Source organism: Tachypleus tridentatus, chromosome 9 (genome assembly GCF_004210375.1).
Source record: "Tachypleus tridentatus isolate NWPU-2018 chromosome 9, ASM421037v1, whole genome shotgun sequence".
NCBI lineage: Eukaryota > Metazoa > Arthropoda > Merostomata > Xiphosura > Limulidae > Tachypleus > Tachypleus tridentatus.
In genome coordinates this window covers 34,043,709-34,068,066 of record NC_134833.1, presented here as the reverse complement: position 1 = coordinate 34,068,066, position 24,358 = coordinate 34,043,709, and the positions used below count along the sequence as shown (strand labels likewise).

General features: G+C 33.2%; 1 protein-coding gene across 1 annotated transcript in view; it reads left to right on the top strand.

The window, feature by feature from the left end:
• LOC143225036 (glutamate-gated chloride channel-like) overlaps positions 1-14,449 on the top strand; it is a 120,050-nt gene extending 105,601 nt beyond the window's left edge. Inside the window, exons 3-9 of the mRNA XM_076453698.1 lie at positions 1,355-1,434; positions 2,404-2,468; positions 3,591-3,811; positions 5,849-5,931; positions 6,405-6,545; positions 8,189-8,598; positions 13,547-14,449. Of these exons, the coding sequence (XP_076309813.1) occupies positions 1,355-1,434; positions 2,404-2,468; positions 3,591-3,811; positions 5,849-5,931; positions 6,405-6,545; positions 8,189-8,598; positions 13,547-13,858 (1,312 nt within the window). The 3' untranslated portion in view covers positions 13,859-14,449. The remainder of the gene's footprint in view (positions 1-1,354; positions 1,435-2,403; positions 2,469-3,590; positions 3,812-5,848; positions 5,932-6,404; positions 6,546-8,188; positions 8,599-13,546) is intronic.
• The last annotated feature ends 9,909 nt before the right edge of the window (positions 14,450-24,358 follow it).

Below are 24,358 nucleotides of genomic sequence, written 5' to 3'. Positions count from 1 at the left end.
GTACCTTAACCACCTGGCCATGCCGGGCCCGACAGCATTTTAAATTGGATATATGTGTTAGCAGTTTTTGTCTGTTTGTTTGTTTTAAATTTTGCGCAAAGCGACACGCGGGCTATTTCCCATGGCCATCACTAATTCAGCAATGTAAGAATAGAGGGAAGGCAGCTAGTCATCACAACCCACCGTCAACTCTTGGGCTACAGTTTTACCAACAAATAGTGGGACGGACTGTCACATTATAACGACCCATGACTGAAATGGTGTGACGCGTGTTCGTAACCCGCGATCCTCGGATTACGAGTCGTGCGTCTTAAACACCTGGCCATGCCTGGTCAGGCAATATACAATGCGGTATATAATATTCAAGCCAACAGTTAAAATGCCTAACGGGTAAAAACACAATATGATTAGAAATCATGATAAAATCTATTTCTTAGAATCATAAAAACAAAACATTATTTTTTAGTATATATATATATATAACAGTAACGACTATATTTAAGAAATAATTTGGTTTGCTGTAACAGAAAATCGTATATTCAGTCCGCCCAACAGTACTCGCTGAAAGCGCTGAATCAAATTTATCTTGATGAAATTCCAATTTTAACTTTCTTCTAACTGTCATGATAAAAAATATAATTTTACATATATCCACATTTGCCACGCATTTTAACACTGATGAATAACTTAAGATAATTATTCAATAGTATATTTTATATTTTTATTTGTTGTTGATTAGATAGGTCATCACATTGTCGAGGAAATAGTAACATTATTTTTTGATAGTGAGCCTACTTTAAATCATCTGAGAATTAAATAAGTTACACCATCATTTCGGTAACTTACGTTATGTTAGGAATATCAAATTTCTTCTTTATAATTACAGTAAAACTTTGATGAATTTGTAGACTGAGAGCTTATAGATAACGTAGATGGCGCCACGTATTAGTGACTTGCTCTTTTCAACAGAAGAAAGTTGAAATTACATCAGTCTTAAAGTTACGATTAAAAGTTTAAAAAAACGTTTTGTTGCTTTAAAAAACTTCTGATTTTGACGATGTATTTCACTTCCAACTGTGTGTAATGGACAGAAATATTTTATGACTTAATATACTCTAATTAGTACGTAATATTCTAATTAGAATTAATGTCAGAATGTAATTAGTTTGGTTAGTTCAGCCTGTCTTGAGTGTTTGGAAATAATGTCTCCCCACGCTTGTTACGTTTACTAAATTTCATGTTTTCTAGTGTTTATATACTCAGAATATGTAATATAATTCATCTCTTGTAAGCTTGTAAGTTCCAGTTTCAAATACAACTATTTATTTCTGACTTTTTGGTTTTCCTTTTCCAGGTTCCAAAACGCTTCTGATAAATCTATTCTGGACTATCTGTTAGAACCCACTAGGTATGACTTAAGAATGAGACCAAAAGGTGAGGTGTACTTATGAGCTCGAATGCTGATTTAATTATTGTACAGACACTAGGGTATTTTGGTACGTATTGCTGTATTTCAGTCATAGAATATATCGAATGACTGCTATGATGGAATATAATCGTCAGTTACACGAACGAGATTGTTTAGTGATTACTGGTTAATTTGTGTTCCAAAACATCCAAGAATAGTTCAAAAACCTCTTAGGCATTATAAGTGTTCTGTTGACTAGAAAGTGTTTTCATTATTAAGAAGACGGCCTGCCATGACCAGATGGTTAAGGCACTCGACTCGTAATCCGAGGGTCGCAGGTTCGAATCTCCATCATACCAAACATGTTCGCCCTTTCAACTGCGGGGGCGTTATAATGTTAGGTCAATCCCACTATTCGTTGGTAAAAGAGTAGCCCAAGAGTTGGCGGTGGGTGGTGATGACTAGCTGCCTTCCCTCTAGTCTTACACTGCTAAATTAGGGACGGCTAGCACAGATAGCCCTCGAGTAGCTTTGTGCGAAATTCCAAAAAACAAACAAACAAACTTTCTTTCTAGTTCTAATTTAAGGATGGTTAGGCTTAATTAAATATTTTGGTATTTGACTAGATTGTTTAGTTCATGCGATTAAAAATATCAAAAAGACACGCACCTTGGTGATCCGTTTTATTCGAAAAATTATTGTTTGCAATACTTTCAATAGTAATAGAACGATCTTTTCTCCTTGTAACACTAAAATTAAACAGAAATATTTGAAAAGACGCCTGATTTGATTAGAAGTCCATTTAATATGTTCTTGTATTTAGTTTACACCTTGCAGCCAACTATAACTTCTAGAACATACAAACAGTTTTAGATATCCACTAGATAAATAAGGTAATTATAATTTGTTCCGTACCCATTATTATATTATCAATTTCTTTTCATTATAAATGTATTAAAATCATTTCATTATTTCGTTTTCTTCTTTCAATCTAGACCAAACGATCGTGAACGTCACAGTAACAATTCTAACACTCTCGTCCCCAGATGAATCTAGTTTGGTATGTAATCTATTTAAGAGGTCAATATTTAAAACTATTTCTTATTGCCTCAAATTATTTATAGATTTTACCTGCGATGATCAAGAATCAGTCAGTTGCCAACAGTTTTATACATAAAAACCAACAGAAAACTGTTGATTATATTTGTCACATGAGTTCGTGCATTTGCTATCTTAATATTCAAATATGATACAAATATAATAATTCTGAAAAGTATGAAATACGAGGGCTGTTCAAAAAAATACGCGGACTGACGTCATAAAACAATGTGTTTTGAACAATTTAGGTACACAGACATGTTCACAGTAAAAGAATGAACTTGATTGGCGTTAGGGATAAAATTTTAAAATCGATATTTTTTAAAGAAGCGAATACAAATCTTTCATAACAACAACCAATAACTTGTTTTACAAACTATATCCAAAAAATTAATTCGAATATTTTTAAAAAATAATTTTGAATAGAGACAATTTGTTGAATTCACACAGTCGCTGGCTAGGATCCCATTTTCTAATAATATGAATTACGTGCACATATTTTTCCTGAACCGGACTGGAATTATTTTCCAATGGTATCCATGGAATTTGAATCTGATACATTTTGACAAACCAGCGATTATTGGTTTGTTTCGTTGTTACCCTGTGCCTAAAATTAATGAATAAAATTAATTCACATACCATAATCATGATGGATGTTCTAAGATGGGGAGCATAGCTTAATTAATATATTTTTACGGTTTTGAAATAAGGAGATAATTGGCATTTATGGTAACTGCGAGAAAAATAGCAAAAAAGATCTATTGGTGGTGGGCGGTGGATATAATCACTAGTCCTACTGTGAGGGAATATGTCTGTCTAACCTAACAAGAAATATTCTAAAATGCACTCATCTATTCCTCTTTGACAAGTATTCAACTGCATTTAAAAGAGACAGAAAAAAACAAGGTACTGAAACGTAAACGATATTTTTTACGCATGACTTAAACTTTTTCAAGAGGCATCAATATAAACCATTGAAAGTATCTCATTTAAATCATTTAAACCTTTCTGTACGAAATGCTTGCGAATATTTTACTTTATTATTATGCTGAATTTATCATCATTTTATTGTTGTTTCTGGCAGAGATACGAGGTGGAGTTTCTATTACACCAAGTTTGGGAGGACCCTCGTTTAATATATAATGACGGAGGTAGGCATAGATATCTGAATGCACTAACGCATGCTGGGAAGGTCTGGTTACCAGAGACGTATTTTATAAAACATGGCGATTTCAAGTACCCGCTAGTTCCCGTCCATATAACTCTCCGTGTGACTCCAGAAGGCTTTGTCCATTACACCCAAAGGTATAAGCCTCCTTTCAATTAGAATCTTAGTAAAAATACATTTTTTTTTTTCATTATTGATGTTAACATTCTAAAATACACACAGACAACAAGGAAAAATGATAAGGAATATTAGTTGATTTTTCTGTTTATTATAAACGATTTCTTTGTTGCTCAACAAAATTTGACTTGTACTTTTACTTTTTCAGAATTATTCAGGTTAAACTTAATTGTCCTTTGCTGAAAGTCTTGAGGGTATGTGGTATTTAGTAAACTGGATAAACTCATCGGGAAAGCATGAAGGAGAGTAAAAATATTCATCACCTTCCAATATCTGCTTTTCTCACTAAAAGAGGGATCTTGTGAATCGTGACCACTCATTAAAAGAGGGGTCTTGTGAATAGTGACCACTCACTAAAAGAGAGATCTTGTGAATCGTGACCACTCACTAAAAGAGGGATCTTGTGAATCGTGACCACTCATTAAAAGAGGCACCTTGTGAATTGTGACCACTCACTAAAAGAGGGACCTTGTGAATTGTGACCACTCACTAAAAATGGGATCTTGTGAATCGTGACCACTCATTAAAAGAGGGACCTTGTGAATTGTGACCACTCACTAAAAGAGGGACCTTGTGAATTGTGACCACTCACTAAAAGAGGGATCTTGTGAATCGTGACCACTCATTAAAAGAGGGGCCTTGTGAATTGTGACCACTCACTAAAAGAGGGATGTTGTGAATCGTGACCACTCATTAAAAGAGGGATCTTGTAAATCGTGACTACTCACTGAAAGAGGGATGTTGTGAATCGTGACCACTCATTAAAAGAGAGATCTCGTGAATAGTGACCACTCACTAAAAGAGAGATCTTGTGAATCGTGACCACTCACTAAAAGAGGGATCTTGTGAATCGTGACCACTCATTAAAAGAGGCACCTTGTGAATTGTGACCACTCACTAAAAGAGGGACCTTGTGAATTGTGACCACTCACTAAAAATGGGATCTTGTGAATCGTGACCACTCATTAAAAGAGGGACCTTGTGAATTGTGACCACTCACTAAAAGAGGGACCTTGTGAATTGTGACCACTCACTAAAAGAGGGATCTTGTGAATCGTGACCACTCATTAAAAGAGGGGCCTTGTGAATTGTGACCACTCACTAAAAGAGGGATGTTGTGAATCGTGACCACTCATTAAAAGAGGGATCTTGTAAATCGTGACCACTCACTGAAAGAGGGATCTTGTGAATCGTGACCACTCATTAAAAGAGAGATCTCGTGAATCGTGACCACTCACTAAAAGAGGGATCTTTTAACTCGTGATCACTCACTAACAGAAGAATCTTGTGAATCGTGACCACATGTATTAATTTTCTCGTTTACCAGTTATCTGATGGCCCGGCATAGCCAGGTTGTTAAGGTGCTCGACTCGTACTCTGTGGGTCTCGGGTTCGAATCGCCCTCACACAAAACATGCTAGCCCTTTCAGCCGTGCGGTCGTTATAATGTGACGGTCAATCCCACTATTGATTGGTAAAAGAGCATCCCAAGAGTTGGCGGTGGGTGGTGATGACTAGCTGTCTTCCCTCTAGTCTTACACTGCTAAATTAGGGACGGCTAGCGCAGATAACCCTCGAGTATTTTTGCGCGAAATTCAAAACAAACCAAACCAAATATAATGCAGCAATGAGCCAATTTACCAGGTAACTTGGACTTAAACATTGTACTTCACTTTAATATGAGTTTGACAACACTGTTTGAAGTCATCATTCTATATGTACCAAATTATGAGTCCATTTGGTTTTGTAATACAGAACAATGAATTGTAGTTTTCCTAAAATTTCTGTACTCAGCCAAATTACACACAGAACATGTATATGAGAAAAACTGTCACGGACATTTGAGAAATTCTATAATTGAGTCTAAACTATTGATATTTTGTTATAGAATACCGATACTTTACCATATCTTTATGTCTCATTTGCTGTGTTTCAATACATAGACTTTTGTACTTGGATATCGTTTTATGGCTGAACGTTCCTAATTTTTCTTGTAGAAGAGAGATGGTTATAAACTGTCAAGGAAACCTGAGAATATTCCCATTTGACAACCCAAAGTGTCCTTTTGCCTATGAAAGTGGCAAGTATAGCATTATTTATTAATATTCGTAGTCAATGCGTTTTAGTTATCTTCATTCGTAATTTGCGTTTCATAACATGCTAAAATAAAAGTGAAATTTTGTAAACCAGCAAATGATTAACTCCAGAATTTAAGACCCGATATTATTTTTTGTTTTAACTCTTTATTCCTTCGTGTGCAGGTAAAACAAAAAAAAATATCCATTATATCAGTGTTTTAAAGATTCATATTTCAGTATAATTAAAGCTATTTGTATACATTTCAATAAGTAACTATATGTATTTTGGTCTAGATGGAGCTACTTGTTTACGTTTTTTTTTGGTTAATTCCACATTTATCGCAACAATTTTTAAAACGAGTTTTTTTTTCAAATTATAACAAAGGTTCCTCTCTGAGGACGGGCTAGTATATTTTCTCAATATTGAGGACGTAAGAAATACGTGAAACTTACAGGTTTTGTATCTTGATATTAGTGTCCAGTGAAAAGACACAAGTAAGATTACAGTGGTCCCCTTCAGAACAAAATATAATCAATGCAAGTTCCCTGAGACAACATAATGCCTACCTAGTAAAGAACGACACTGGAGACTGTGATAGAAAATACACTTGGAGAGGTGAGTAATAACATTCGTTTATAGAAACGACAGGATATATTTGACCAATGCAACACTACAGTAAATCAAATACATAATGCTGCCAAATACAAAAAGTTAACACGTCACGCTTGTTGGTCGTGTAATCTAATAAATGGAACGAAGTTCATACAGACATTCATGTTTTTTAGAAAAAAATAACTTATATCTAATTTTTAGCATATTGTTTTGTAAACCTTCATTCTTAGTGTTAGATGTTCTGGCCTATTAAATTAACCTTTGATGTTTGTTAACATTGCAATAACTAAATTAACGAATTCTTCGTTACTCAACAAATTTAGATTGTACTTTTACTTTTAAGTCCGGCATGACCAGGTGGTTAAGGCACTCGACCCGTAATCCGAGGGTCGCAGGTTTGAATCCCCGTCACACCAAACATGCTCGCCCTTTCAACTGCGGGGGCATGTGGATGTGGGTGGTGATGACAAGCTGCCTTTCCTCTAGTCTTACACTGCTAAATTAGGGACAGCTAGTGCAGATAACCCTGATGGTGGGTGGTGATGACTAGCTGCCTTTCCTCTAGTCTTACACTACTAAATTAGGGACGGTTAGCGCAGATAACCCTCGTGTAGCTTCGCGCGAAACTCAAAAACAAACCAAACTTTTACTTTTTTTAAATTATGCCGGTTAAACTTAATTGTCCTTTGCTGAAAAAATTCGAGATCTTAGAGCTGGAAAAGAACTAACAGACTAACAAGGCGTCGCGTTTGAATAAATTACAACCACTCATTTTAACATAAAATGTTTTGAATAGAGTGGATGACGAGATACTTTGTGTTTTGATCTTACAAAGTAATTTCATGTCAGTGATTGATTGATTTGTGAAGTTTATGTTTAAATATGATTTATTGTGGCATTTTAGTTATATTTCAAGACCAGTTGTACTAACAGTTCAGTTAACTTTATGGAGAACAAATTTTTAGCTATGAATTGGCCCCCCAGTGGCTCAGCGATATGTCTGCGGACTTACAACGCTAAAAACCGGATTTCGATACCCGTGGTGAGCAGAGCACAGATAATCCATTGAGTAGCTTTGTGCTTAATTCAAAATAACAACAGCTATGAATTGAGAAAGTGAACTGTAAAGTTGAATCATTTAAAAAATACATTATTGTGTAATATTAGTGATATAACGCCAAGATATCTTAATATTTGTCTTACATAAAGAGATAACACTGAAACGTATAAGCATTTTTCATACTCAGTTATAACATTAGAGTACTTACGTTTACTTACATATTTATAAAACAAAGCGTTTAGTATGTGATCTATAGCACCTTAGTGTTTGGCTGTTGCAATACTGGAGACAGGTAAAGTCACAATATTATACTCTTAAGTGGAGTTTATTGAGTACCTAGAATGCTTTGAATGTTCATAAAATTTATTTTCTATGTCGCTTCTAGTTTTAATTTCAGTTAACAAGATTGACTAAAATGTAACGAACTGGAATACCAAAGTGTTTTCTCTCATCATGTGGTTATCCCGCTGTTATGGAGCAATCAGATGTGGGTCTATGGTGGGTATTTTCATCAGATCAGTGCAAGATATAATGTACATTCTGAATGGAGATGTTCCATTATGCCAACTGTTTTGAATCTCCGTAGATGAATACAGCTGCTTAAAGGTGTTGCTTGTCTTTACCCGAGACAAGTCGTTTTACTTCAGCACCGTCTTTGTCCCAGGGATCATCCTGGTTTCCAGTTCCTTCATCAGTTTCTGGTTGGACATCAACGCTGTCCCTGCCCGCGTTATGATCGGTGTGACAACCATGTTGAACTTCTGCACCACCACTAACAGCTTCCGGTCAACTTTACCAGTCGTGTCCAGTATAACTGCCATGAACATGTGGGACGGAGTGTGCATGTTTTTTATCTATGCCTCCATGCTAGAGTTCATAACTGTGAACTATCTCCACAGAAAACGGCCCAGTCATCAGTCGGCAACGAGTCATCCTAGTTCAGCAGGTACCCAGCTGGTGTCGGAGTCGAATCGAGGCAATTCTGCATTGGCCCAAGTAAGTTGCAAATTTGGGAAATATGAGGTGGTACGATTTTAACTTCATTTGGGGTTTATGTGTGTGCTGCAGGGCGTGAAACATGAAAATCTTGCATGCAATATAGATGTGCTGATTTATGAAGCTTCATCTACCCTTCATATTCAATAATGTGTTTATCAGATAATCTTAAAGTGTTTTTTTTCTTTACACTTTATTCCATAGCGTTTTGTTGATTAACGCTATTTACTCCTCTTTAAAACATTTTTAACTTATACATTTTTCATTTACAGCTTTAACATAAATGAACTGAGTGATTGTGGTATTTAAAGCTCAAGTCTTAGACAATCGTTCTGTTTGAAATGTTCTCCTTTGTTGGTTTGTGCTTTTAATAGCAAAGCCACACCGGGCTATCTGCTGTGTCCACCTAGGGGAATCGAATTCCTAATTTTAGTGTTGTAAATCCGTAGACTTACTGCTGTACCAGAGACTGACTCCTATGCATTGTACTGAGTTCATATTCTTAAGACTCTTCTTAACACACAGTTTCCACCAGGCTTTTAATCCATTTAGTGTACAGTCAAAAATACATTTAACTTAATCATACCAACATATATCTTCCTGTGTGTTTAGCTCTCCAAGTAATAAAATTGACGGCTTATAATGCTAAAATTAGGAGTTCAGTCACTGATGTTTGTACAACAGCTCTGTGTTTATAAAGATAAAAATGATTAGAGGTTTATAAAACAAATAGCCTGAGGTACTTTCAAAACAAGGAGGGTTCGAAACGGTGGGAAATTTTTGGAATGTATTTGTAAACGTAACTGATTTGTATTTTTGAAGATTCTTTTACACACGACATATATTCTTCTGAATTACTATGTCACTTCTCAAAGCGGCAACGTAACAGCTTTTAATCACAAGACATCAAGTAATCTGAATGGCACTTTACATGAAACATGGGCAAATAAACAGTCAGGTTACACACCACAATTGTCCATAATTTATAACTGCTCATCAGAGGGAGACGAAACAACTAGCAGCATCTGTGGACACTTTAAACTACGTAGACGAAGTTTCTTTAAAATCGTAACACTTCTATAGCTGAAAGTGTGAAAAGTATCCAGAGACATATCAAGACTCGAACCATGTACTTTTATGTCCGCAGCCCAACACGCTAACCACTAAACCAATGTAAGACTCCAGACTTATAACGCTAAAATCCAGGTTTCGATACCTGTGACGGCCATAACACAGATAGCTCACTGTGTAGTTCTGTGCACTTCCAATTAATGTACTATTATGATGCGACGTTACATAGAGATCACATTGTAAACTGTCCAATTACATCTATCATTATAATGCGACATCATTTAGAAGCCACATTGTAAGCTGTCCAATTACATCTACCATTGTAACACGACGTCACTTAGAGATCACATTGTAAACTTTCAAATTACACCTACCATTATAATGCGACGTCACTTAGAGGTTACGTTGTAAACTGTCCAATTACATCTACCATTATGATGAGACGTCATTTAGAGATTACATTGTAAGCTGCTGTCCAATTACATCTACCATTATGATGAGACGTCACTTAGAGGTCACATTGTAAGCTGTCAAATTAATCTATTATTATGATGTGACGTCACTTCAAGATCACACTGTAAAGTGTCAAATTAATCTACCATTACGAAGGACGAACATTAAAAGAAGTGATTATCTAAAGACGGTTTAGAAGGGAATCCGGCAATTTCTCAAAGTACTTTATTCTCGTAAACTAAATCTAGATTATTCCAAGCTATCAGTGGTTCGTTTTATTTTGATACAGAACCTACGTATGTCTTTGTCTACAGCGACTGAGAGAAAAAAATACTATTTTGAATAATTTGTCACTTCTATATTCAAACTTTTAAAGTTCAATAATCCAGATTTGAAATATTCGAGTAAAAGCAATTTCTGTAAATGAATCATATTTCGTGTCCATGTTGTACGAGTTGAAACAGAAAACAAAATGACTGGCATTTAACATTCTCCTCTTCCTTGTGTTCCTACTCGTATGAAACATAACTGAAAGTGGCAAACCTTAGTAATGTCCTAGTATGTAACTTATACAAAATAACCACGAAACTTCAGTAAACGTAATGTATTTGAAACATATTGTACAAAACTCCGACAAATTTTGCGTTAGTTTTTTTTAAATCTGTACGTTCTGATCTGCAAATTACAGTTCCTAACAGATATAAGATATATCAATAAATTCAACTAAAACCACACCTAATCCGACAGATAGTTAATTTACGTTCGCTGTCTAATCCATTTTATATTTTAGTGTCTGATGTTAAAATATGAATAACGTAATATTCATAAGTTAATAGGCCGGCAGAAAAGGGTTCATAATAATAAAAAATATTGTCCACACTCTTAGTGTATTTTACTGGAATCTTTAATTAAAATTAATTAAGAAACAATAGTGTTATGTGAAAGAATTTTTGTAAAAAAATGAAAATCATGTAATGTGAAGTATTTTGAATATATCTGATACCATGGATATCAACATAATAAAGAAAACAAATATGACACCCCTGTCTTCAGTTACCACGTCTTCAAAACCTTCCATAACTCTTCTCGTTTCCCACAAGTCACTTAATGTATAACATTGCCAGGAAAAAAAACTCTCACTCTGTTTTAATAGAACTGAATGTCAGCGGTAAATCTATGGATTTACAACGTTAAAATCAGGGGTTCGATTTCCATTGGTAGACTCATCAGATAGCCCGATGTGGTTTTGCTATAAGAAAACACACATATCTGGATTAGTATCATTACAGCTGTGAGCATCCGCATTTTTTCTCAATTTTAAAAAATAGACATGTTATACAACTTATCGAGATAGCTATTAATATCCCCACTTCTCAACATATCAAGATAGCTATTAATATCTCCACTTCTCAACATATCAAGATAGCTATTAATATCTCCACTTAACAACATATCAAGATAGCTATTAATATCTCCACTTCTCATCATATCAAGATAGCTATTAATATCCCCACTTCTCAACATATCAAGATAGCTATTAATATTCCCACTTCTCAACATATCAAGATAGCTATTAATATTCCCACTTCTCAACATATCAAGATAGCTATTAATATCTCGACTTAACAACATATCAAGATAGCTATTAATATTCCCACTTCTCAACATATCAAGATAGCTATTAATATCTCGACTTAACAACATATCAAGATAGCTATTAATATTCCCACTTCCCAACATATCAAGATAGCTATTAATATCCCCACTTCTCAACATATCAAGATAGCTATTAATATCTCCACTTTTCAACATATCAAGATAGCTATTAATATCTCCACTTAACAACATATCAAGATAGCTATTAATATCTCGACTTAACAACATATCAAGATAGCTATTAATATTCCCACTTCCCAACATATCAAGATAGCTATTAATATCCCCACTTCTCAACATATCAAGATAGCTATTAATATCTCCACTTCTCAACATATCAAGATAGCTATTAATATCCCCACTTCTCAACATATCAAAATAGATTCTTTTATTTCAACTGCTTCTCAACAAATCGTCAGGTATTAACATCCCATACAATTTCTCAAAATATAAATTCGGTTACTAACATCCTCCACTGTCTCTTAGTATACTAAGTCAGATATTGACATCCATAACTTTTTCTCAACTTACTAGTGTAGCTATATTTGCCAACATAGAAAGCTGTAAACCATGTGTAATAATTTGTTCTTCACCTGAACGATATATTTTACACAAAATTGGCTAAACGACCAATTAAGAGATCCCCTACGGTTCAGGTATAGCTATGGCCAACTTTTAGCTGCGGTTCAAAGTAATATCCAACCAGTTGTTTCTAGAGGCTGATCTAAACCGAATAACGAGATTGACTGTCGCGTTCATAACGCAATCACCCTTTAAAGTGATTTTAATATCCTATATTTTGATATGTCCACATCTTGAACCTTGGATCCCCAGTCTCGTGTGTTAACCAATGCTGAGAACCTCGCATCTCCAGTCGTCTATATTAACCAATGGTCACGATAGGGCGTTATATGTAATTATCGTTTATTATTACATGTTACTTTTATACTATGGATACAATTATAGCACTTTATCGCTACAAAACAAAGCGATTGTAATTTACACAATTCTTCTAGGTTTCATACAAGCTGCTAACTTATTTAGCGATGCAAACTTATCTAAGTATCCCTTCAAATTTAAAACTTTAGACTTAATAGGCAGTTGTATTCATTATTTGTGAAGGTGCAGACTGTAACGTGAAATATACTTGATCGTACTGGATAACCAATACCATGTTATAAATTACAGTTTTAAACACCACTAACTTATGCCAGTCCATCTTGGTAGACTGTATAAATAACCAAATATTCCCCTTATTACTAACATACAATAGAAAACACTCAAATCTTGAGCTAAGAACTTAATATCTTACTAGGTTTCGGTTTATGGTCTCTTTTGTTTTATTTTAACGTAAAGCTACATAATGGAGCTATAAGCTCTTTATCAGTTATGTTTCTCGAATATCAAATTATAGCGTTACAAGCCCTCAAGTTTACAAATGAACCTCTGGAGAATGTTTTTTCGTATTAGTTATAGTGTTCGAATTCATATCATCTTACGACATTCTTTATGAAACCTTTCAATTATAATATTTAATTTCATACGGTATTTTTTGAACAAAACTTTAGATGTTGGCACAACAATAGGTCTAAGTCCACTAGTAATTAATTTTATGATATCAGTTTCTGTTATTTTTATTATTGTTATTTTGTTATCGTTGATCATGGTCCAGTTTATATGAACAGTATACCTCTGGTCATTTTTCATCGCTATCTGCATTTTTTAAAGTTTTCTTGTTTCGCCGTTGATCATATTTTATTGTAAACAGGGCAGCGCTCACAAAGTTGAACGTGAAGAAAACAGACACGAAACTAACAACACGCATCCAGAGGTTCCCACATTTGACAATAATCGACTTGATGGAGTGAAGGCCAGAGCTGCCGCTTCTATCTTTGCCTGGTTGCGTCGACCTCAAACGTTAGAGTCAGAAATGGGAACGTGTCCAAAACTTGCCAAGAAGATAGACAACATTTCCAAAGTAGTGTTTCCGCTCTTGTTCTTCTCTTTTGCCTTCTGTTTCTTCTTAACGTACGCCGTGATTGAACCAATGCAAGAAGAAAACTGGACTCTCACTCAATAGTATACAGGTTTGGCGTCTACATCTTGTGATATGGAAAATGTTATGTTACTGGCAGATAAATGCTAGGCCTTTCAACTTTATGTAAATCAACTGGCATTCTAATTAGCGCGTTCCTCTTGACAGTGACTGAACTCACCGAGGTTTATTCTTTCTTCATTCCCGGTCACTTACTCAAAGATTAAGTCACTTCAATAGTGCAGGATCTGTGATGTTCCTGTTAGGAGCAGTCATTGCTTCCCTGCTCTAGGACTGCTATGACTTAGAGTTATGCATTATTATTCATCAGGTGCCTATACATTGCATTCAATCGCATATTAGCTTGTACTAGGTGACCATGTATAATATTCACTTACTAAATCAGCTATTTATTTATTATTCGTAAAGCACTATTAACCATAGTTTCTAAATAACATACGCGTGGTTCACAATGTAACTAAAGAAGATATTGTCTAGCAATTAAACGTTAAGCACTGAAAAACAATTTCACAAGAAACACTTCAAACCCTTAAAATTATTCAACGACAAAAATTACCTATATATTATGAACTTAAATAATTTTAGTTATTTATTTTTCTTATATAATTCCCCCGAGATAATCATAATTGTCAGAGAAGATTAGCTTATTTTATTACAGTTTCATCATGTATATTATTGAATGTATATATTTTTAAAAGGTCCGCATGTTGCAAGTATAATTGAACTGATTTATTTAATTATCGTGTTTTTTGTTGCTGTTTTTATATTTAAGGTATCAGAATGAATTGAAACTCTATTGCTCTCTAAATATATCTATGTATATGTAACTTGGCAGCGTTGTTTCTGAAATAACAGTAAATAACGATATAAAATAAAAAATGTTCATCTGTTGCATGCAGAACATACACATAATGATAAATATAATACCTCTTTTGTATTTCAGGTTTATTAGCTAGTGATTTGTTAAATTATATTATGAGTGATTTTCATAACACGAACTCCAACTCATATACTATAAACTGACGTGAATAGGCTCCTAGCAACTATAATTAGAATAATGTAATATCTGACAAGATTGTTGAAACAACCCTCTTTAAAAAATGTTACTAAAAATAGTTTTAGAGTGAAAGATTTCTTGTATTCTTGTTGGCAATGCTAGAAAGATATCCAGCATTTAACCAAAAGATGACAATTTTGGAAAATAATCAAACCGACTATTTTCTAGGCTGTTGATGGCAATGATCAAAATGATAACTAGCAAAGAATAGCCAAATAATCTAAAAGGCCGTTGTTAGTGAAGATCATAGAATAGCCTACTCTTAACCAGATAAAGATTATTATTCGTTGGAGCCAATGAATAACCAACTTTTGGCAAGATAAAGTTTACTATTGGCAAGGGTGAAATGATAAACAGCTTTTAGAGAGATAATGATTATTGAAAAAGTTACAATCAATCCAACTTTAAGCCAGATAAAAACTGTTGGTAAAGGTTAAAGTATAGCCATCCTTTAGCCAATTAAAGATCACTGTTGGTAAAGGTTAAAATATAGTCAGCTTTTATTCAAATTAAGGTCGTTATTGACAAGGATAAAAAAAAAGCAGCCCTAAGCTACATAAGAAAAAGTCCTTGTTTTATTGTGTTTTGTTTTTGTAAAAGTCACGTGAAAATTAACTTTCATCCAGATAAAACTAGTTTCTGGAAAGAGTTAAGGAAAAGACAGTTTTGTAGTAAAATGGAAATAGTTGTTGGGAAACGTCAAAGGATAGGGAGGTAAAGTTAGTTGTTGACAATAGGCAACGTATGTCCAACTTTCAGACAGATGAAAAGCGAGGACTAAGAATCGTAAAAGCGTATGTGTTGATTATAGTTTCAGGGCCTGTTACGTTTACTTTACAACCCAGAAGAAATCAGTGATTTAATTATTATAATTAAAGTGCTTCTGTATAAGAAGCTAAGTGTATCTGATGAATAACAGTGAACGTATAGGAACATAATAAAGTGATGACGCCATGTTTATTTATGCTGTTAAAATACTAAATGTGAATTTTGAAATTCATGTAAGTGTTGTAAACCTACAACACACAATCAAGACGTGATAAAATTAAACAATAACATTGAAGTGATAGAATTGTGTACAAAAATTAACTATCCTTAACTTAATTTACACAAAATGTCAGAGCAATAAAAGAAAGAAATAACAGCATACGGAACGAGGACACTTACAATGTGTTCGTGTGAGGGTGATTGGAAAGTATACAGAAGTATTGATATTATTTATCGTTCATATCTTTTTACGTTTATTAAAAGCCACGATTTTAATAACAGTTATTGGCTGGTACATCTGCACGCGTAGATCTTATTAACCTCTGCTACATAATGTACATTGCCCACACATATTCTGACTTTTAGAACACTCATTATACGAATACTAACAGCGAACTTTGACCTTTTTCCCGAAATGAAATGAAATCAAACATTACTAACCCTAGTATGCAACAAAACGTTTTTGTGGAACTTTTGATGCAATTCGGTGAATCCTATGTATTTGTAGTAAATGCATAAATGAAGAATATATTTTGGGATCTTCATTCAACAATCGCTATTCGATAATATACCTTAAACCCAAATATGCATGAAACTCTTGCACACACCCTTGATATTAACCATTCTATTCTCATTCTAGTACTTATTTTTTATACTTGTGATACAAGTGCTTTATATCTGATTGGCCTGTATCGTGCTGTATATTCAGATTATCTCAATCTTTCAGCTCTCCCATCCTACAATTTATATAAAGCTATCACATCTATTATAACTGTTCTTAACACACGAAAGCACTGATAACGTGTTTCAGTTCAAAATGATCTATATTAATATATAAACAGTTTGCCCAATGGATTTCCCAGTATAAATTAAGATATCGAGGGAAAATACGCCAATATTTAAGGAACAGCATAGTCATGGAGAAAATCTCTTACTGTGCATTAATATTTGCGTAGCATTTTTTATTGTTTTTTGTATCTATTCCAGTTTTCGTATTCTTTCTTAGAAAAAGAAACCTTCAGGAATAACTATTTATATTATATTAAATAATCTTCTATAGCATCGATGTAATAAATCTACGAAAGATTAGTGTCTGGCTATTATTGGACATTAACTGAAAAAGTTGGTATAATATATTTTATAATGATCTTTATAAGTTCCCACACTATTAAGTATAAGATATCAAGAATTCGATTTTATTTTGTAAAGTAAGATACGTTTTGAAGCTGAATTGAATTTATTCAGGAAATGTATTTCTTGTGAGTAATGTTACCTTTCAGCCATACGACTTTAATGTAAAAAAAAATCGTTAATTACGTTAAACGTCTGGAAAGCTAAGACGGTGTTTTCGTGTATTGTAGAAATTCAAGAGAACGTATTAGTAGGCATTATGGTTTTCTGTAGCAGTGACTAAACTATACCAGCGCTTTAAGTCCTTACAGTTTTACATCATTTTATATTTGTGTACTTAGAATATGTTCATCACATAGTGTTATCTACTGCTCTCTGACCCAAAAGCTTTGACCCTAAAATCATATCGTGGATGGGTCAACCATTTGATTGTGTAACCTGGAATTCTAGAACCACAGATCAATACGACTACATAATACTTTTGTGTGAACTGCAATTTGCTGAAAACAAGTAAAACTGCTCTTAGATCTCACTGTTTACATTAACATAAACTCTAGATGCACTTTTCACTTACCGTTTCATTCGAGCCATATGAGTCCAATTGTTATTGAAAAGGTGCTGAAAAAAATAGAAGAAATACCGTGTTCAATTGTAGAAACAAGTGAAAGAAAAATTCGGCAAAGTTTATCGGAACGAAAATGTCAATATACCAAGGAGACACATGTGATATTCTACACTTCGTCAATTATATACAGCATTTACTACTAGAATCCCATCTTTTTCCTAGAAGGAAGCTATTGTTGTTCCACTCATGTTTAAAGCATTGAAGTAGAACTACTGAAGCTCTTTACTTATTATTTTACTATAGACTACTAACAATTTGTATTAGATAGTTCCTTATACCATTTCCATTCCTAAAATCTAGGTTGTTGCACTTGGAGCACCCAGACAGTGTGCTCACTTCTTGTGACTGATAATCCATTATTGGTGAATAATTATGCAGGGTGGCTCACTGTATTATAGAGGATTCATGGCATTTTCTTTTGTTGAGATGCCACTTGGTACCCTTCCGATTTTATAGAAAATTTCCGAAATTGTACTAGCGATAAGCTCATTGTAATAGGCCAAGAAGATTTGCACTTCCCTCGAATATTCCTCTCTTGGAAATTTTGCAATGGTCTTTTAATAGGGTTAAAATTTTCATAATACACCTTTAACACAATATATAATGCCTTTTTTGTGTGCTTTAAATTATAATGTTAGCTTTTTGTGACTATCGAATATTGCCCCCCAGTGGCTCAGCGGTATATCTGCGGACTTAAAACGCTAAAAACCGGGTTTCGATACCCGTGGTGGACAGAGCACAGATTGTCCATTGTGTAGCTTTGGGCTTAATTCCAAACAACTAGCGAATATTAAATGTACGTCTTTGCACTGCACATAAACGTTTATAAGGAATTTTCCTAAATCATATTGTTCTTTGTGTGTAAACTACCTTTTTATATAAGATGTATAATTTATATCTAATTTACACTCTTTATTTTTGCTTAAGTTTTAACTCTTTAAGTGATAAACTGTGGTTAATCCGGCCTCTGAGTTACTGACTTTAATTAAGTCTGTAAATGATTTTGGACTTTTCTAATCCAAAAAATACCAAGCAACAGAAAAGCAGTTCTTCGTTCGTATGGAACAATTCTACAGTGATACTTATTTTTGTAGGTATTCTCCAACTATTACCTAGAAAATACAAAACCTAACAGACAAAGATAGCCTCTTTGTCATATTTGTCTTAACTGCTAACTTACAATTTTACTATAAAACAAAAATCGATAATTTAACAGTGCTATGTATTACTTAGAACTGCTGTAGATATTGATGTAAACTATCTTCACTGATACTTTAGAAAGTGTTTCTTACGATCTGTAACGATCACTTAGAGAAACTAGATTTATTCTATTATGCTTCTTAATACAAGTTTGCATCCATTTAATATAGGCACTACTTCATGTCGTAGGATCTACTTTAAGAAAAGTTTGAAAGTTTCGCCGTTAGTAAGCTAGAAACGTGAGAAATAACCAACATTTCAGCTCGTAACAAAATAAAAATCGATTATATGAATGTTTTTTGTTCGATAATTGTGGAAAAGAATCACGTGAATAGTTTTGAACCAAAATCTTCAGATACATAAGGATTATGAAGATAGTTATAGAGACGTTTTGGGTTTTGAAAGTGGTCAATAAATTAAAGTCAATGAGACAACAATTATATTTCAAGATAATGAATCTAATGTGCAAACTTAAAAGACACGGAGCTTCGCAGCTGGAGAGACATGGATCTCGACAAAAACAGTTAATTGATAACTAATTCGAAGTATTACTGCTAACCAATCTTCAGTTCCGAGGATTACATTTTCACTCAGTAAAATACGTTTCGCTTTGAAATATATATATATTTCCTAAATATAACAAAAATTCAAAAAATAATAAATATGTTATTTAACAAGATATATTACTTCTTTGCTCTTTTGACAAAAATAAGTTTAAACGTGCTTGTTTCAACACCAGGGGATGCAGGTTAGTCCTGCGGCAGGACTGTGGAATTAGTAGTTGGTGAAGAAGGTTTGAAGCGGCACCTATACCATTAAAGACCGCGCCAACAGTTTAAACTGTTGGTACATTATAAAAATCAAATTGCATCTCTTGGCATAGACTGTTGGTAATATTGTTTTCCACTAAATGATTACCTGTGTTTCTTATTCCTGATTTCCTGTTAATAAGCCTAAAATGTCCCAAAATAATACACTAGATTATAAAAGAACTTGAGCTTTTGATTTCGTAGACATTTAAACGGTTAATTAAGGAAGATTATTTGCATTATATATGTTGTTGATAACTGCATGAAAGTTTCATGTCACTCGTGTTTCTCATCGAAGACAGCCAGTGCTTGTACTTATCTATCTAAAGACTCTCTAACATGACAACATTTTTTTAAATAATTTAGTTCCCTAGTGGCACAACGGTATGTTTGCAGACTTTACAACGCTAAAATCGGGTTTTCAATACTCGTGGTAGGCAGATTACATAGGCCCTTTATGTAGCTTTGAGCTTAATTAAAAACAACAAAAAGATAATTTTATATACGTAAAAACGGCTAATTTGGGTTGAATTTTTTTTTTATCCAGAGGAGCAAACAACATTTAATTTGTGAGATATATTTACTTTTGTTGGTTGATTTTGCTTTCTGTCTAGGAGTGTGCGTATAATGTTTTCTACGGTTTGTGGAGGAAACTTATTGATGTTGATAAAGTATTGTTTTATTTTATCTAATTCATCGTTAATTTTATTTGGTGATCATAGTTTTATGGCTGTGTTTATTTGGTTTCTTAGTATGTTGAGTTTTTGTTTTGTTTCGTGTGCTGAGTCCCAAGGAATGCACAGTCCAGTATGGGAGATTTTTCGGTGGATTCCTGTTTTAAATTGTGTATCGGTTCTTGTAATTTTGAGGTTAAGAAATGATATTTGATTACTTTCTTCCTGTTCACATGTGAAGTTAATGTTAGGATGTATAGAGTTAATGTGATTGAAAAAATTAAGTATGTGTTCTGTAGATTTGAATCCCACAACCTGTACCAGTATAGTGGTGGATGTAATGCTGTGTTAATTGCTTGTTTCAACTTGTGTCATAAAAATATTGGCTAGAATTGGTGCTCACCAGATAAAATTAACAACGAATTAGACAAAATAAAAAAATACTTCATCAACACCAACAGGTTTCCTCCATAAACCGTAGAAAACATTATACGCACACATCTAGACAAAAAGCAAAATCAACTAACAAAAGTAAATATACCCCACGATTTAAAAACTCACGAAACCATATACTGCTGCATACCATATATTCCCAACATCAGCAGAAAAATAACCAACATTTGGCAAAAACTAGCAACAAAATATGACATTCCAGTTAATACCAAATTTATTCAAAAACCAGGCACAAAACTAAGGTCTATACTGTGTAAAAACTGCACTAACAAACACCACACCAACATTATTCATAAAATACAATGTGATAACTGCCACGACTTCTATATTGGAGAAACAAGTAGAAAAATGGAAACCAGATTCAATAAACACAGAGTCACCCTCACACGTTTTTGAACACTGCAAATGAAATTAACACAACATAACCATAGAAAACACCCTAATACTAAACATAGAAACAAACATAAAGAAACGCAAAATTAAAGAAGTTTTACTTATACAACAACTCAAACCCAAACTAAACCAATACAAAGGAACACCTTTATACCTATATTAATAAATATAATCAAACATCTAAGCACGCCCTCTACATTCCTTCACTCAGTTACACAACCCCCTTCAAACATATGATCAGCTGTCGGTCAGTTATCTCTTTCTTTCTTTGTGAACTTGACGATGACCGAAGAAGGTCGCAACGTTGTTCGCTCCTCTGAATAAAAAATTTTCTCAACCCAAACAAACCGTTCTTTCGTATATATTTTTCTCTGCAAGTGAGTTTTCTCGTCATCACTGAAAAGATAATTTTAAATTTCAATTGTTCACCCAAAAACGTTCATTTTAGTTTTTATGGCGAAAGGGTTTCTTCAGCTCAGATCCACAGAGATCGATGGTAAACTTTGATTCATTTGATTCATCGCGGTGTACAGAGTGCATGTAGCTCATTGCACTGAAAATGTCAACACCAATATCTTTACGTCAGCGACAGTTCCCATGGTTCAATTTGTTAAATGGGACGACACTAGTTTAAAGAGCAACTATAAATACAGGTTTTATAAAACGCATGTAGCCCTAATTTTTAGGCTTGGTTGTGGTATGAGAACAAACTGTAATTATGTCAGAGTCATGATTTTTCCAATTGCGTTTATAAAGCTATTGTGAAACTCACGAAATACACATGTTTAAGTTTTATGAAATGAAAAAAGCTATAAATACATACACACACTTATATATATACTATGCAAATCAAAATAGCACTGTATATGTATAGAATAATACATTGTCTACTGATGAAAGTACGTTGAAATGAAAAACATTTTTGTGTGTCAAGCATGTAGTATTCGTAAAATGTTTACATATGCAAGTAAGAAGAAAAACTAGGTGTTAATAATAGTTTTAATTAAATAATTATTAATGACAAATGCACAATTAAAACTTAAATTGTCTCACAGTTTCACCTCGTCGATTCCTCAAGAGAGTAACATTTCTATCTCCTATTACCTTATCTACTAGTTTCACTTCGTGGTTCCTTCAAAATATTAGTATTTTTATCTACCAGTTTCACCTCGTGGTTCCTTCAAAATATTAGTATTTTTATCTACTAGTTTCACCTCGTGGTTCCTTCAAAATATTACCATTTTTATCTACTAGATTCACCTCGTGGTTCCTTCAAAATATTAGTATTTTTATCTACTTGTTTTACCTTGTGGTTCCTTCAAAAGGTTACCATTTTTATCTACTTGTTTCACCTTGTGGTTCCTTTAAAATATTACTATTTTTATCTACTTGTTTCATTCACCTTGTGGTTCCTTCAAAATATTACTATTTTTATCTACTTGTTTCATTCACCTTGTGATATCTTTAAGAGGTTACCATTTTTATCCACTTGTTTCATCTTGTGATTCCTTCAAGAGGTTACCATTTTTATCTATTTTTTCGCCTTATGGTTCCTTCAAATAATTAACATTCTAATGATCAGAACATTTAATTTATGATTCAGAAAAAATAATGCCCTAAATACTGACTATTAAGTGTATTTCTATACTTGTGTGTTAATAATCGAAGTACTTAAAATCAGAACAATTAACTTGACTTTGATAATTAACAAAATGTTTTCTTTGGAACAAACAAAAGCGAAATATTATGAAATATTTTTCATCAGCATATGGTTCCTTCTTTTGCTTAATTTAACAAATTGTCAAGATCACAAAGTAAATATTAGTTGTTGTTTGTTTTTTTTGTAATTACTATATGAAAAATCTAACTCATTGTTTAACTTATAACTAGTATAAGCAAACACTGTATTACTTTAAGAAATGTAGTAGTTAAACGTACTAGAATTGAGTAGTTAAGGTTCATTTGTCAGTTCAAATATAAAGGTTTGATTTTCTATTTACGTAAACAATGTTTTAATAAAAGTACCTAAGCCTACAACAACTATGTTGATTAACCTGTTTGAGGCAATGTTTATCCAAACTTAGTGGCAAATGAAAGAAATACAGAAATATTATATATATATATATGGGTATATGATTTTCTCACAGAGAAATACTTAAATTTGAATATTCAACATATAACTGAAACTACGGAGCGAATGTTTTAGTTGAATAGAGAAAACTAAACTTACTGATATTAATATAAAGTCTTAATACTACAACGTTAAATAATAATAGAATTCACCACGGGCAGAGAAAAGTAAGCCAGTTAATATTAGCTAGTACCAACATTTAAAGTCCCATTAAAAATGCAACCTCTTAAGATCATTTTAAGTTGGTAATATTCAGTATTATGCCTTTAATTATGATAGGTTGTGTTAAAGTTTGCTCAAAATAGACAATTATTTATACCTTGAAAGAAAGTTGAATTTTTAACCATATTCACGTATAAATCTGTTGATTTGAATATTCTAATTTTGCTGTTAATTTTAAAAAACTCATTAAATATATATATATATAGTTTATAAGATGTTTCCAATTAACAATTAAACTAGTTATATACTTCAAAATGGATACATTAAAATAATACAAATAACACATTGGAATATCTGTATATAAGCCTGATTTTGTCTGAGCACAACTTATCCTACCTACTCCTAGACTGTGTACAAAATCAGACAAATGTGTGACCTTTTATATCTTTGATATGTTTTAAGTCTCCTAAGTTTCTCACAATACAGTTGGTGTATTGATACAGTATGTATTGAGCACTGATTATTTAAATCTATTATCACATATTTTAGTCATGCTACATGTTATAAGGTGATTTTTATCTTGTTGAGTCTATTATGTTTAATTGCATGCATTGTTACATAATTATATCAGTTATTGAAGATACACATAGTTTAATTACACGTTTTTAGTTTAGGTGTCAAATGTTTTTGTTTTAATGAAAATGTTCTTATAAAAAGCTCTCTTAAAAGTCCTCATAGAGGTTTTTCTGTCATCAACACAATTTTATGACGAGCTACCATTTTCAGCAACGAGCAAAACAATTCAATATATCAACGTTTAAAACATACTGTAAATATAACTTTTTCAATAGGATCGTTTTGAATGCTAATTATCAGAAAGTTAGTTTTAATATTGACTTTAG